The 17210-nt window shown below is 41.9% G+C and overlaps 1 protein-coding gene across 1 annotated transcript in view; it reads right to left on the bottom strand.

The window, feature by feature from the left end:
* Positions 1–2957: 2957 nt before the first annotated feature.
* The window catches only part of LOC118731233 (zinc finger protein 709), a 15755-nt gene continuing 1502 nt past the window's right edge, over positions 2958–17210 (bottom strand). Inside the window, exons 2-5 of the mRNA XM_036459649.2 lie at positions 6927–7053; positions 6191–6251; positions 3747–5322; positions 2958–3599 (exon numbers count right to left, since the gene is read on the bottom strand). Coding sequence (XP_036315542.2) covers positions 3759–5322; positions 6191–6251; positions 6927–7053 — 1752 coding nt within the window. The 3' untranslated portion in view covers positions 2958–3599; positions 3747–3758. The remainder of the gene's footprint in view (positions 3600–3746; positions 5323–6190; positions 6252–6926; positions 7054–17210) is intronic.

Genomic DNA, 17210 nt, shown 5'->3' with positions numbered 1-17210 from the left:
CAGCAACAACCTGGGCATGTGCCCTGACTGGGAATCCAACCATTGACTTTTGGGTGCATGGGACAATGCTCAACCAACTGAGCCACACTACCCAGGGCCGGTTCTGCTTTAATGCTAGGAACTGGTTCTGCCAGCAAAGGCTTGATAATGTTGTGGGGCAGCTTGGCCATCTTGTCAGGTTCCAAGTTCAGCTTCTTGTTTGTCTCTGGTCCGCGGGCCTCATGCATGTGTAGCATCCCAGTCTCCACTTCCAGGGGACATTATGTAAGGAGGCCCCTCAGGAGATATAGTCCCTGCTCTGGGTGGACATAGGTGGGCTTCGCTCAGACTTGGTCCCTCCAAAAGAAACTTACACCCACCCAAAAAAGCAATCAGTAAACAGGGAGAATGTGATATTCATAACAGCATTTCATAACCCTATCTCTAAAAATGGTAAAACATAGTTCCAAATCATAAATAACAATGACCACTATTCCCCTCTGCATATTAGTATCACCGATGGAGCTTTTTACAAGTTAAGGCTCACTTCATTACATAGTTGTTACCTTCTAGAAAACAAGCATTATGAATGGTCATGACAGGATACAGTTTATCTCTTCACAGCAATCACTATAAAAACAGGTCTTGTTTCCTTGAACAGGAATCATAGCCTCTTACCAGAATAATACTTAACATTCTATTGCTTAAAATAGCGGTCGCCAATCAGTGGTTCTCAGACCACGGGTGATCCATGAGATCCGAAAGGTTGGCAACCACTGGCTTAAAACACATTTAATAAAATGTGTATGAAATGAGTGCAGAAGTCTTTGTTTGACAGAAAATGCAGTTTTAATTACATGCACTGGAACACACATGAAACCATTCTGAAGGATTACAGTCACCTAAAAGTAACAGAAAATAACCAGTATTCCTGACAGGAGGAAGGTGCTTACCTGCTTGACCAGGTCAAGCCAAAACCGGTTTGGCTCAGTGGTAGAGTGTTGGGCTGCAGACTGAAAGGTCCCAGGTTCGATTCTGGCCAAGGGCATGTACATTGGTTGCGAGCACATCCCCGGTGGGGGGTGTGCAAGAGGCAGCTGGTGGATGTTTCTCTCTCATAGACGTTTCTAGCTCTCTATCTCTCTCCCTTCCTCCTCTCTGTAGAATATCAATAATATATTTTTTTTTTATTTTTTTTAAAGAAAGACCACGTCAAGATAACCACTGTACACTGCAATAGAGAAACAAACTCCACGTTCTTTTCTTCTATGCGCCGCTTTGAATGACATGGGGAATCAACAAAACATACCCTCCAGCACCATTAATAGCATAAGATGCTTCCTATACAAAGTAGATCTTATACAGTTATATCCTAGAGAAGAAAATAACCAGGGAATAGTCCCATGCATAAAGAGATGAACTAGTTTTCTGGTGAACAAAAGACAGCTTACAGAAAAAGCCACTCTGGTGGATCTTTGATGTGAATCTTGTGAAGATATCACTGGAAAACTGTACCTCTAAGAAAATGGAAACCAAACAGATTGTAGTTGTTTTGAAGATACTCTTGACTGGAAAGGAAAAAAATTTAAAAAATGAGATGGGAAATGGTGTCCTATGTTAAAGCCTCTGTGTTTCATTCTATCTCCAAACTAGAGGCCTGGTGCATAACATTCGTGCACTGGGCGGGTGTGTCCCTCAGCCTGGCCTATGCCCTCTCCCAGTCTGGGACCCCTTGGGGGATGTCCACCTGCTGACTTAGGCCCATTCGTTCCCCAGAGGTGGGAGAGGCACCTGTCACCACCGCTGTCCTCGGCAGCTGTGAGCCTTGCTTCTGGCTGAGCTGTGCTCCCATTGTGGGGATGCACTGACCACCAGGGGGCAGATTCTGCATTAAGCGTCTGCCCCCTGGTGGTCAGTGCACATCATAGTGACCAGTCGTTCCGCCATTTGGTCCATTTGCATATTAAGGTTTTATTATATAGGGTATGATGGCTCCACAATCTAATGCCTATTTTGCTTATGCCTTCCATACTCTTGCACGTGAGGCTACTGGTAAAGTCTAATATGGAATCTCAGAAGCTATAAATCCTGGAAGTTTTAATTCCTAACTACCTACAAAGGGATATATCCAAACATAGATTTTGGGTCATATCACAGGTCTCTCCTCTTAAATCAAAATATATCTAACATACCAATCAGGAATAAGAGCACAGATCAAATAACAATGTAACAATTCACATGGAAATACATTCTTTCATAAAATTGACACACATAAATATTTACTCCCACTGTTTATTGCTAAGGAACATGAAGAAAAAGCTCTTATACCCATCACCTCTGTCCTCTTCCCACACCCTCCGTCAAAAAAAGCATTGTTTGCATAATATACACTAAGAATATCCATCAAATTTCACAAGGCCAGTAAAAAATCCAAATACCGCCCTAACCAGTTTGGCTCAGTGGATAGGGAGCCAGGGTATGAAGGGTCCCAGGTTCAATTCTGGTCAAGGACATGTACCTTGGTTGTGGGCACACCCTCAATAGGGGGTATGCAGGAGGCAGCTGATCGATGTTTCTAACTCTCTATCCCTCTTCCTTCCTCTCTGTAAAAAGTCAATAAAATATATTTTTTTAAAAATCCAAATACCAAAATAAAAAAATATTGAATTTTAATTTTTAAATGCCATCTGAACAATAAAACAAATAAAACATAATTTAAATAAGAAACTATTTCCATTTTATAAATACACTGGAATTCACACAATTTGGATCTAATGGGCCTCAAAAAGTTAATAGATAATATTACTGACTTAATAAAAAAAATCATGTTATTAATATGTAATATTCTAGAAAATCATGTCCCAGAATTACCTCATTGTAACATTCATTTCTAAAAGAAATTACAGTTCACCCTTGAACAATATAGGTTTGAACTGCAAGTATCCACTTTTAAGCAGCAATATAAACACTTTTTTTAAAAAAGATGAACTGCCATTTCAATGTGTGGTTGGGAAACCATATGAAGGATGGCTTAAGTTCTACAAGGATTTTGGAGTATGTGGGCAGTTGGTGTCCTTAATCCTTGAGTTGTTCAAGGTTCAACAATATTAAAAATCTACATCCTAAAAACACACTTAAACTTGGTAAACAAAAATATTTACAATTTTCAAAACAACTCTTTAACCTTGAACATTTTCCAGAACATTATACATAAATTAATTTACATCAAGCCTTATCAGGTTATTTACATTTCTATTCCTTTCAGTGAGAATTTTCAAATATAAAGATGTGGGTCCATCCCAGCCAGAGTAACTGTGTTTGAGCATCAATCTGTGAACCAGGAGATCATAGGTTGATTCCCAGTCAGGGCATATGCCCGGATTGCAGGCTGGACCCCCAATGTGGGACATGCAGGAGGCAGCCGATCAATGATTCTCTCTCATCATCGATGTTTCTGTCTCTCTCTCCCTTCCCCTCTGAAATAAATAAAAATATATTTAAAAAATATACAGAGACCAATGAAACCTTTCTCACACTCTTTGCCTTCATGGTTTTATCCAATGAGTCCTCTAATGCCTCCAGAAAGAAGAGGAATAACTGGTCTTTCCCACACTATTTACATTCTTGATTGGCTGCCTTCTACACACACCCCCTACTGGGGACCAAGCTGGCAACCCCGGACTTATGCCCTTGGCCGGAATTTAACCTGGGACCCTACAGTCCACAGGCTGACACTCTATCTACTGAGCCAAATCAGTTAGGGCTACATTCACTAGGTTTTATTCGTGAATCCTCTTATGCCTTCGTAAAGATGAGCCATCAACAAAGGCTTTCCCACATTCTTCACATTTATAGGGTTTGTTTCCATTGTGCCTTTTCACGTGTAACTGAAGATTTTTGTTACAATTGAAGGCTTTTCTACATTCCTTACATTTAAAGGGTTTCTCTCCGGTATGATTTCTTTCGTGTGTTTGTAAGTTATTGTGATCTTTATAGGTTTTACCACATTGCTTACATTCATAGGGTTTCTCTCCAGTGTGAGTTCTTTCATGTCTTTGTAACAAACTAAGGCAAGTGAATGCCTTCCCACATTCCTTACATTGGTAAGGTGTGTTTCCAGTGTGCATTTTCATGTGTCCCTTGAGGGAGCTGGGATAGCTATAGGCTTTCCCACAGTGTTGACATTCATAGGACTTCTCTCCAGTGTGGAACTTCTTGTGTATTTCTAAGGAGCTGTAGTATCTGAATGCTCTTCCACATTCCTTACATTCGTAGGGTTTTTCTCCTGTATGAGTCATTTTGTGTGGTTCTAAGGACCTGAAATATTTGAAGGACTTTCCACATATCCTACATTCATAAGGTTTCTCTTCAGTGTGAGTTCTCTCGTGTCTTCGAAGACAACTAGGGTACATGAACGCCTTGCTACATTTTTCACACTGATAGGTCTTCGCTCCAGTGTGGTACCTCTCGTGATTTCGATAGGACCTGACAAGAGTGAATACTTTCCCACATTCCTTACACTGATAAGGAGTATTTCCCGTGTGCATTTTCATGTGTCCTTTAAGGGAGCTGTGATAACTGAAAGCTTTCCCACAGTGTTTACACTCATAGGACTTCTCTCCAGTGTGAAACCTTTGGTGTATTTCTAAGGAGCTGGAATGTCTGAATGCTCTTCCACATTCCTTACATGCATAGGGTTTTTCTGCTGTGTGAGTCATTTTGTGTGGTTCTAAGGATTTGAAATATTTGAAGGTCTTCCCACATATCCTACACTCATACGGTTTCTCTGCACTGTGAGTCCTTCCATGTACGTGAAGTTGGCTGGGATGCCTGAACGTTTTACTACATTTTTCACATTGATAGGCCTTTTCTCCAGAGTGGGTCCTCTCACCTGCTTGAAGGGAAGCTGAGGAACTAAAGGGTTTGGTACACACCTTACCATGATAAGGAGCGTCTGCACTATGTTTGGTCATGTGTTTTTGAAGGATTTTGAGCCACATAAAGGTTTTCCCACATTCCTTACACTTATAGGGTTTCTCTCCACAGTGAGTTCTTTCATGATTTTCAAAGCACTGGAGATAACTAAAGGCTTTCCCACATACGTTACATTTATATGGCTTCGCTCCACATCCCTGATACCCAGAGAAGTTTTGTCCGGTGTGACAGCTGGTGTGACCACTCTGGGATGAATGATCCGTGAAGGCTTTGTCAAACATTCCGCATTCACACGGTGTTCCTCCCGGGAGAGGTTTCTTCCTCAGACTGAAATCAGGAACAAGGCTGATGTTTTCCCCACATGGACTAACCATTTTCCCTTCACAGATTCTCTCCAACATATGACTTCTGTAAAAAACAAGAAGCACATCATGAATGAATTTTTATTAGAGCAGCGGTTCTCAATCTGTGGGTCACGACCCCTTTGGGGGTCGAACGATCCTTTCACAAGGGTCGCCTAAGACCAGCAGAAAACACAGATATTTGCATTATGATTCATAACAGTAGCAAAATTACAGTTATGAAGTAGCAATGAAAATAATTTTATGGTTGGGGTCACCACAACATGAGGAACTGTATAAAGGGTCACGGCATTAGGAAGTTTGAAAGCCATTGTATTAGAGACTTTGTATTGATCAGTAAAATATTTGAAGTATATTAGTATGATTTATACTGAAAGTGTAGGTTTTATGTTTTGCCAGAGTTGTTTAAAGTTTAATACACTGAAGGCTCTGCAAGACAAGTTTACCCTTGCTATTAATGAAAAAGTGATATTTATATACAGGGTTTAATAATGCTATTTCCTAATCTACTAGTATTTTTGCAAACACTGATCATTTATATCAGATATAAGAAAGCAATTTGGTGAACATCTAAGATGTAATACATTTGCCAAAACTGGTTTGGCTCAGTGGTAGAGCATCGATCTGTGGACTGTAAGGTCCCAGGTTCAATTCCGGTCAAGGGCTTGTACATTGGTTGCGGGCACATCCCCAGTGGGGGGTGTGCAGGAGGCAGCTGGTCAATGTTTCTCTCTCATCGATGTTTCTAGCTCTCTATCCCTCTCTCTCCCTTACTCTCTGTAAAAACATCAATAAAATATATTGAGAAAAAAAAAAGATGTAATACATTTAAAAAAGCTATTACTTTGGTTGCTTCTTTTTAAAATTTCAATGTTTTTTTTACATGAGACACTGCATTCTCTTGTGTGACTCACCTTTGTTTTCTCTTCGGGTATTTGTACTGATCTTTGATGTCATGATCTTCCCATTTGTTACCTAAAGAAGCAGACCCAGAAAAATAATTTCAAAGTATTAGAAATTATTTAAAAATTAATACATTCTATTTCTATGATAAACTGTAACTATTTGTCAATGTCATCCCGTCCCAAATGACACATCTTAGAAAATGCTGATGGGTAAAAACACTTGTGCCTGGCTGGTGTGGCTCAGTGGTTAAACATCAACCGACACTGAGTGGCCAGATTATTATGATCTCTGAATGCACAATAATCTCTGAACGCATAATAATCTAAATTCCCCCCCGCCCTTCTCCATAGCCTGGTGCATGAATTCATGCATGGGTAGGGTCCAGCTAGGCTGGCCAGGGGGGGAGGGGATATGGGCAGTTGGGCAGCCTGCCTGTTGGTCAAATTCCTGATTGAGGGGACAATTTGCATATTAGCCTTTTATTATATAGGATATACAGTGAGTGGCCACATTATTATGCATTCAGAGATCATAATAATTTGGCCACTCAGTGTATGAACCAGGAGGTTATGGTTCGATTCCCAGTTAAAGCACATGCCTGGGTTTCAGGCTCAAACTTCAGTGTAGGGCCTGCAGGAGAGAAACCACTGATGTTTCCCTCTCTCTCTCCCTCTTCCTCCCGCTCTGAAAAACAAAGAAACCTGAGCTCTCATTGAGCAAGTGGAAGGAACTCATCGTCCTTACCTATGGAGGCCAGGTTCCTGAAGGTTTCCCTCATCACATCTCTGTAGAGTTTCTTCTGTGAAGACTTCAGTAAGGCCCACTCCTCCAGAGTGAAGTTCACAGCCACGTCCTCAAAGGTCACTGAGTCCTAAAACAATTCATTTACGTACAGAGTAAAGTTTGTGAAGTTGTCAGCCTAAAAGTCTATAATCCACTTATAAGAAGGTTACATATGATTCTATCATCTCCTATCATTTATTTTATGACCTGATCAAAGAAACGTCCTTTCTATAATAAAAGCTTTTCTTTATTACAGTTTTCAATTCTTGAAGGCCCTTTTTAATTAAGAACATTAACTAACATTACTAAGTGGCAAAGACCATAAAGTCAAATTTTGTAAAGCCAATTTGGAAGTGGTGAAGTCTTAATTTAATTAATTTTAACAAATGATTCTTGGATCAGAGCTTTCCTCATGACCATGGATATTTTTGGAGAATGGGTGCTATGACCTTGAGTCAAGGCAGATTTTTCATTTTTACGTGAAGTATACCCCTTTCTCTATATTATTTCAGCAATCCTCCTCAGATCAGGGCGTACCTTGCTTTAATTTATTGAGATTCCAGGTATAACTGTAACTTGAAACCAAATTACATGAGAATTGCATGAAAGGTTGCATATCACTGCATTACAGGTAATGGTTAACAATCTGAAATTATTTCCAGAGAGACTCAAAGTCCAAAGAGTGACCTTTAATTTTTTTTAATTCTTTATATATATACATATATATATATATATATTTTTTTTTTTTATTGAATTTTTTTTTTTTTTACAGAGAGGAAGAGAGAGGGATAGAGAGTTAGAAACATCAATGAGAAAGAATCATCGTTTAGCTGCCTCTTGCACACCCCCTACTGGGGATGTGCCCGCAACCAAGGTACATGCCCTTGACTGGAATCGAACCTGGGACCTTTCAGTCCGCAGGCCAACGCTCTATCCACTGAGCCAAACTGGTTTCGGCTCTTTCTGTATATTTTGAATTTCCAAGTAAGTCAAATTCTGAACCACTTTCAATGCCCTTTTCCTTTTGTTCTTTTGCTCAAGTCCTTACCTGTTTTATATCTTAGGTCACTATAAAAGCATCAGAGGAATGAATGTGCAGTCTCTCTAGCATGGTACCCATTAAACTTTCCCTTCAGAGGGCCTCAAAGCAGTGCTATCAGGATTAGAGGCCTCGCCTAGGCAATGATTGCTATATAGAACTTAAGGGCCTGAGGCTTGAGTCCAGTGTGAGTTAGTCCCTTTGCTATGGCACGGACAGGCTATGACTGTGGTCCCCACTAACCAGGGGGTCAGAATCTCTGTTGCAGGAGATGCAGCACCAGCAGCAGCAGAGGTACTGAAGGGTCCTGGTATTAGGAGAGTGAACTGACATGACATGAGACAGACAGCTGCCGTGGGTGTCAGAAAAGCAGTGGACAAGAAGGCAACTGGGACTGGCAATCACCAAGACTGCCCTGAGGTTTCAGAAGGCTAAATAAATATGATCCCCAGTAACCTGCCACCTAGTCTTAACCAGTGGTGGAAGAACAGTCTCAGAACTGTTTGTCTTCATTGGCCATTTAAGATTAAAGTAACAGACTGGTTAATGATTACATCGTAAAATCTTCAGAAAGCAAGGAGCATTTTGTGAAATATTTGGGATGTTTTCCCCCTGTAGCAATTTTTAGATTTTTGGTTTTGAAAAATTATTACTTTTTGGCAGCAAGAGAAAAGTAGCTAAATATAAAGCTAAATACCCATATGAAATATCAGCCAATTTTTCAGAAGAAGCTTTGCAGTCCAGAAAATATATAATAGCATGACATATTTAAAAAGGTAAAAGAAGCCCTAACTGGTTTGACCCAGTGGATAGAGCATCAGCCTGTGGACTGAAGGGTCCTGAGTTCAATTCTGGTCAAGGGCACATGCCCGGGGCTGCAGGCTCAATTCCCAGTAGGGGGCGTGCAAGAGGCAGCCAATCAATGATTCTCTCCCCTCACTGATATTTCTTTCTCTCTCTCCCTCTCCTTTCCTCTCTGAAATCAATAAAAAATATATATTTTAACAAAAATGTCAAAGGAAAAACACAATCAAACAAGTATACTTCACCCAATAAGGTAATCATTCAGAATTAAAGGAGAGATAAAAAAAAAATTTCCCAGTTAGGAAAAAAAAAACACCTCACTAGTAAAAGTAAATAAACATTTAGTAAAAGTAGTAGACTAGCTAACTGCAAAACTAGTATGATGGTTAAAGACAATAGTAGTAAAATCAAGATTATATAAAATAATTAAGAAACAATGGACAAAAACATAAAACATGCCATTATAAATGCAAGATGTAGAGAAAGTGTAATAAGTGTAGTATTTTTAGAATGATTCAACTGAGGCAGCCATTAACTCAAAATGGACAACTTTAAACATAAGTTGTTATAAATGAAGCTCATGGTAACCACAACCAAAAAATATATAATAGACACACAAAAAATTTAAAGAGAAATGTATCCAAATATAACATTACAGAAATTTACCAATGCCCAAAATAAAAAAGCCAAAAATGAAATACAAAAAGAACAACTACAAGAACAAAAAAATAACAGTTAATACAATGGCAATAAGTACATGTGCCTATCAATAATTACTTGAAATGGAAATTGAACAAAATGCTCCAATAAAGATTTAGGGTGACTAAAGGGATAGTAAAAAAACAAGACATATTCATATGCTACCTACAAAGACTAATTTCAGACATAAAGACATAGACTACAATGTAGGATGGAAAAGGTATGTCATACAAATGAAAATGAAAAGAAAGCTAAGGTAGCAAGACAAAAAAAGACTTTAAATTAAAACCATAACAAGAGACAAAAGACATTACATAAAAATAAAAAGATCAAACATATAATACTGTACAAATCTATGCACCCAACAACCTATATATAATAAAGAAGTAATATGCAAATTGACCCTCCCATCCTTGTACAAGATGGCCGCCCCCATGTGGTCAAAGATGGCCACCACAAGATAGCCGGCAGGGGAGTGCAGTTGTGGGTGATCAGACCAGGGAAGGGCAATTAGGGGTGACCAGTCCGGCAGGGAGGGCAGTTAGGGGTAACTGGGCCAGCAGGGGATGGCAATTGGGGGCAACCAGGCTGACAGTTAGGAAGGGCACTTAGGGGTGACCGGGCCAGCAGGAGAGGGCAGTTGGGGGCAACCAGGCTTGTAGGGGAGGGCAGTTGAGGACGACCAGGCTGGCAGTTGGGAGTGACCAGGCCAATGGGGGAGGGCAGTGAGGAGCAACCAGGCCAGCAGGGGAGGGCAGTTGGGGGTGACTGGGCCAGCAGGGGAGGGCAGTTGGGGGCAATCATGCCGGCAGAGGAGCAGTTAGGTATGGATCAGGGGAATGGTTAGGTGGTGATCAGGCTGGCAGGCAGGTGAGCGCTTGGGAGCCAGCAGTCCCGGACTGTGAGAGGGATGTCTGATGTGGGATTGGGCCTAAATCGGCAGTTGGACATCCCTCAAGGGGTCCCAGATTGAAGAGGGTGCAGGCTGGGCTGAGGGACAAGCCCCCCCCCCCCCAGTGCATCAATTTTGTGCACTGGGCTTCTAGTAGTAGCACTAAATATAAAGCAAAAATTAATAGATATGATAGAAGATATAGGTACTATAATAATAATAATAGGATGGGACTTCCAATACCCCATTTAAATCAATGGATAAATCATCCAGACACAAAATAAAAAGAATAAAAAAACTTGGCTCAAAATGACATTTTATACAGGTGGATTTAATAGATACTGCAGAATATCCCACCTATAGACAGCAGAACACACATTCAAGTCCAATGCACATGAAACATTCTACAAATTAGATCACATTAGTCCACAAAACTAGTCTCAATAAATTTAAGAAAACTAAAATCATATCAAGCATCTTTTCTGACCACACATTATAAAATTAGAAATCAATTACAAGAAGAAGAAGAAAAGCCTAGAGAAAGCACAAATATGTGAAGGCAAAAAAACATGCTATTAAGAATATATAAAAATATATATTAAGACAAATGGAAATGGAAATACAATATTCCAAAATCTATGAAACAAAGCTAATGTAGTTCTAAAAGGCAAGTTGATAGCTATAAAGGCCCTCAAAAACAAGGAAAATTTCAAATAAACAATCTAAACAACAAAGAATTACAAAAGGAACAACTAACGCCCACTGTAGTGGAAGGAAGAAAATAGTAAAGATCAGAGCAGAAATCAAGACTAAAAAAAATCGGGGGGGGGGAAATCAATGAAACCAAGAACTGGTTCTTTGAAAAGATAAACAAAACTGATAAACCCTTAGTGGGATTTATGTAAAGACAGATCGAGAGAGACAGACAAAGAGACAGGGCCCCCAAAATACAATCAGAAATGGAAGAGAAGTTAAAACAACATTAATAGAAACACAAAGCGTGTACTATGAACGATAGACCAATAAGCTGGACAACCTAAAATAAAAAGATAAATTCTAAGAAACATACAATCCTTCAAGAAGAATCAGAATGACGCAGACAATCTGAACGAACTGCTTACTGGACACAAAATTGAATCTGGAATCCTATATAATCCTATATAATCCAGAGCTAATATGTAAATGGGGCCTGGGGACCTACGGTCGCGACCCCTGCCCCAGCGTTGGGGCACCTGACCCTGTGCGCAGGTTTGGGGACCTGGGTCGGGGGACCTGAGGCTGCACTGAGGGACCTGAGGCGGTGCCCCTCCTCAAAACCCTCCCCTCCTCCCCCTCCCCCGCCCCAGTGCTGGGGGACCTGAGGCCACACACCCCAACCCAGACCCAGCTTTTTCCTCTGGTCTGTCTTTTCTCAATCCTTCACAGCCCCCTCTCAGGCTCACTGAACCTGGCTGAGCTGGCTCGGCACATATTATTACAATACATTCAGGATTTCTAATTAAACCCCTCCCCTGAAATGAACTAGAAATTCCAAAGATTTCCATGTTCAGAGGTGTTTTCCGAATATCAAGGACTACAGAAATGCAATTGCTTTTCCGCACATCCATTAAAATAGGAACGCGTTTGCTTTAGGATCAGTCCTGTGGCAGCATAGTAAGAAGCTGGGAAAATTCCTGGGCAAGCAGAATAGGGAAACTGAGACAGGAAAATTAAACAGGGCCAAACAACTTGAAAAACTTAGAGCCAGCTTGTGAATCACAAGACCTTATCTTCCTCCGACCAAGAACACCTGAAAGCAAATGGTTTCTACCTCCCATTCCTAACCAGAGAATACACAGCTTAAATAACCCCATCAGGGAGATAGAGGACAAACACCCAATCAATGCCATTTGTACCAGCTAACCCCAAGGACAAATGAAGCCAGGGGAACAAATAACAAAACCCCATTAAAGCCAGGCAGACCCAAAATAAAAGTAAAACAGACCAAAGAATTCCAAACTTCCCTGTACACTCATTCTGATGCATCAGCATATTAAAAAAATGTACATAGAGCCGAAACCGGTTTGGCTCAGTGGATAGAGCGTGGGTCTGCGGACTGAAAGGTCCCAGGTTCGATTCCGGTCAAGGGCATGTACCTGGGTTGGGGGCACATCCCCAGTAGGGGGTGTGCAGGAGGCAGCTGGTCGATGTTTCTCTCTCGTAGACGTTTCTAGCTCTCTATCTCTCTCCCTTCCTATCTGTAAAAAATCAATAAAATATATATATATATTTTTAAATGTACATGGAAAGATGATGAATATCCTGCTGAAACACGCCCCTAAGATTCTCACCTGCAGCAAAAAAGATTTTAAAAAGACAAAGACCCAGTGTGGGCTCACTCCAGAGCAGTGATTCTCAGCCTTCCTAATGCCTCGACCCTCTAACATAGTTCCTCATGTTGTGGTGAGCCCCAACCATAAAATTATTTTCATTGCTACTTCATAACTGTCACTTTGCTACTGTTAATGAATCGTAATATAAATATCTGTGCTAGCGGTTCTCAACCTGTGGGTCTCGACCGTCAGAAAGCACAGATATTTACATTACGATTCATGAACAGTAGCAAAATGACAGTTATGAAGTAGCAACGAAAATAATTTTATGGTTGGGGGTCACCACAACATGAGGAACTGTATTAAAGGGCTGCGGCATTGCCGAAACCAGTTTGGCTTAGTGGATAGAGTGTCGGCCTGCGGACTCAAGGGTCCCGGGTTCGATTCCGATCAAGGGCATGTACCTTGGTTGCGGGCACATCCCCAGTGGGGGGTGTGCAGGAGGCAGCTGGTCGATGTTTCTCTCTCATCGATGTTTCTAGCTCTCTATCCCTCTCCCTTCCTCTCTGTAAAAAAAATCAATAAAATATGTATTAAAAAAATAAATAAAAATAAAAATAAAGGGCTGCCGCATGAGAAAGGCTGAGAAGCACTGCTCTGGAGCATGCCCCTGCCCCTTCTCTGGCATGAACTTTTTACTTCCCCCTCAACTCCAAGGTTCCTCACAAGACTTGCAACCAGGGGTGCTTACCCCCTGATCCCGTCTCAAGGCCTTCCTTTCTCTGTTCCCGGTAGGCTAAGGCAGCCTTGGCCGCTGCTCTCCTATAATGTTTCTAGACAGCCAAGGCAGAGCTCCGCCTGGCCTTTCTCCTCTGCTTCTGCTACCCTAAGCCCTTCCTTCGTTTCAGTGTCCCCAGCTTTAGTAAACATCCCCTCAAAATCACCTGGACTCATGTTGTGACATCTTTCCTGCACAAAGTCAAGAATCCACACACACCACCGGCCTGTCCCTATCCATAACCATATGTCCCTTTAACTGTCAAACTTCCCTAGAGAAAGAAACATAAAAATGATGACACACACACAAAAAAAAAGAAAAGAAAAGAAAAAGGAAAAAGCACCCGAGACACCCACCTCACATCTTTTGGATCTCTTGCCTAAAGAGAACCAAAATTCCATTAATTACAGAACTTTCTTGCCTTACATAGTGTCTCTCTATTAACTTACCTATTAAAAAGCCCAAGTGATGCCAGGACCGGTTTAGCTCAATGGATAGAGCGTCGGCTTGGGGACTGAAGGGACCCGGGTTCGATTCCGGTCAAGGGCATGTACCTTGGTTGCGGGCATATCCCCGGTAGGGGGTGTGCAAGAGGCAACTGATCGATGACTCTCTCTCATTGAGGTTTCTAACTCTCTATCTCTCTCCCTTCCTCTCTGTACAAAAATCAATAAAATATATTTAAAAAAAAAAAAAAAAAAAAAAAAAAAGCCCCAGTGCTAAGGTAAACTAGAAAAGAACTGCAATATTCAACGAGAAAAAGAAAAGAAACTTGATGTTGGAATCCAAATATAGCAGGAATTCTGCTTCCCTAGAATTCAAAAGAAAAAGCCCGGTGAAGTGAAGAAGATTGAACGTCAGTGAGAATGAAAAGGGTTCTGTCATAAACCTGACACAGCTCAGTGAGGGAAGGCACCTCCCAGGGCGAAGAGCGATCTGATCACAGACTCCGAACTGCAGGTCAGGAAGGGTCATCCAGCCTCGGGCCTCACATATCCCACCACAATGCTTGTTTACCCGCTGCCTTTAGCAAGTCCTGCCCGCTGCTCTAATCGCACCTTTGAAATGCGAGAAAGTCATCTGTCTTTTTCAGACCCTGAGCCTTAGCAAACCTCAAAGGAGCACGTGATTGGTATCCGTGTCCTGTCATCCAGCCCTTTCCTTGCCATCTTTCACCTTCACCGAATCTTCTGTGTTTCCTCTTTAATGCCAAAAGTTTTAAAACAACTGCAAACTGGCCGAAACCGGTTTGGCTCAGTGGATAGAGCGTCGGCCTTCGGACTGAAAGGTCCCAGGTTCGATTCCGGTCAAGGGCATGTACCTTGGTTGCGGGCACATCCCCAGTGGGGGGAGGCAGCTGACCAATGATTCTCGTTGATGTTTCTAACTCTCTATCCCTCTCTCTTCCTCTCTGTAAAAAGTCAATTTTATATATATATATATATATATATATATATATATATATATATATATATATATATACTTTTTTTTTTTTTTTTTTTTTTTAAAGAACTGCAAACTTAAAATGCTCTCAGGAGCCTTTTCTCAGTCTTTTTGTTTGAACAGGTCTGCACGGGGCCGGCTGGTACTGTGTGTGGGTTCTTGCCTCCATGCAGAAAAGACAATAAGAGTCCAGATGATTTATAGGGAACGTTTATTAAAGCTGGGGGAGGGCGGTGGAAGATATATGCAATACTATCCACAATAACAAATATTTAAAAATGAAAAAAATAAAGCTGGGGACAGTGAAACAAGGAAGGGCCTAGGACAGAAGTAACAGGAGAGGGACTAACGAGGCGGGGAAATGAGCCTAGGCCGGGCTGCTTTGGCTCCCTAAGAAGTCAGAGAAAAGGGGACCAGCTGCCGGATAGACACCCTTAGAGTTTGGAAGAAGAGGGGGAAGGGACAGGCCTGGACATGTGTGCTCCTGGGAGGGAGAGCTGCGTGCTGGGTCCTTGGTTTTTAAAGGCTGGGAGTTTGGGGGGAAAGCGGTCTTAGTGAAGGATCAATAGAATATTCATCATCTTTATGTTGATGCGCCAAAATGAGATGTGTTCCCTTAGCTTCATCTGTCTGTCCCTGGACATCTGCTGTCTCTCCCTGAGTAGGGGGTGATTTAAGCTATTCATCCTCCAGCTGGGGAGAACTGTAAACCATTTACTCTTAAGTGCCCTTGGTTTAGGGAAGATGGGATTTACTAGATGGCTACAAACTGCTTGCTTAACGATCTGCTCAGTCTCCCTATTCTGTTTGCCCTGGCTTACTAGCCTGCCTCATTTTGAGATTTTGCTTCAAGGCCTATCCTGTATTTAGACCAAATAAATTCTAATAAACTCTAAATTTTTCTACAAATTCGAGTTTTTCTGTGTCAACACCAGATTTGGAGCTTAGACAACCCCAGTTGAGACAAAACCTCTATTGAGTTGGTCAGTGTGTGTATGTGTGTGTGGGGGGGGGGGGGGGGAACACCTGAGCATCCCAGGACTGAACTCTCAGAGCTCCACACACCCTCCCCTCTTGTAAACACGGGACTGCTCCCACCCTCAGGCATCCATCCTCACAGTGAAGAAACTCAGAGCCTGGTCTAGTTTAAGGCTATGAACCAAATGGCCCCCAATTTCATGAATCATTTGTCCATGAGATAAAACACCCAATCTTCACCCTTGCTCAGTGTATACAAACTACAGTCTGAATGCAAGACAACCACAAAATCTACAAGCGTCTAAGCCTAAAAAGCCACAACTACAACCTCAGAAAGGGCCTCATCACCGCCACCCTACCCCAACCCTCCCTCCCTGCCCTGCTCCCCATCCCCGCCTCGCACCCCCAGCTCTCCCCCAGCTCTCCCGGGCTTCCTGACTTTTCTCACGAACCTGACATGAACAATGCGGCTTCGCAAGACTAAGCCCTGGGATTACATATGAAAACCCCGAAAATAACACACACGTCAGAAACTTGCTGTACACGCTCGGGAAGAGAGAATTCTACAAAAACAGAACATAATACATCAGTACTTTAATGTTTTTTTGACCTTCCTGCCTGTCTGGAACTATTTTATACTGTCTTTCAAGCTCCAGCATTTTTACTCTCATTGAAAACAAATAATTCCTACATTAATACATGTTTCCAAGTGACAAAACCAGGGAAGGAGCGGTAATGCCAGGAGAGAACAACCGGAAAGTTCCCAAGAGGAGCCTTCCAGGCTCCCCATAGGGTGCCCGGCCCAGGAAAGGGGATGGGAGAGACCACGGAGGAATTCATCCGCGTCTCCCAGGGGGTTGCTGTCGGCTTTCCCCTCATGGAAAACCGCCACAACAAATCCAAACCGTTACACACACACACACACACACACACACACACACACACATTCATACACACACACACACTCATACACACACTCACACACACTCATACACACATACACACTCATACACACACACACTCACACACACACTCACACACTCATACACACACACACTCACACTCATACACACATTCATACACACACACACACTCATACACACACACACACTCATACACACACTCACACTCACACACACACACTCACACTCACACACACTCATACACACATTCATACACACACACACTCATACACACACTCACACACACTCATACACACACTCACACACACTCATACACACACTCACACTCACACACACACACACACACTCACACACTCATACACACATTCATACACACA

This window comes from Pipistrellus kuhlii, unplaced genomic scaffold, assembly GCF_014108245.1.
Source record: "Pipistrellus kuhlii isolate mPipKuh1 unplaced genomic scaffold, mPipKuh1.p scaffold_m20_p_30, whole genome shotgun sequence".
Taxonomy (NCBI): domain Eukaryota; kingdom Metazoa; phylum Chordata; class Mammalia; order Chiroptera; family Vespertilionidae; genus Pipistrellus; species Pipistrellus kuhlii.
Note: the sequence above shows the minus strand (reverse complement) of the source record. Positions and strands in the feature narration are given on the sequence as shown.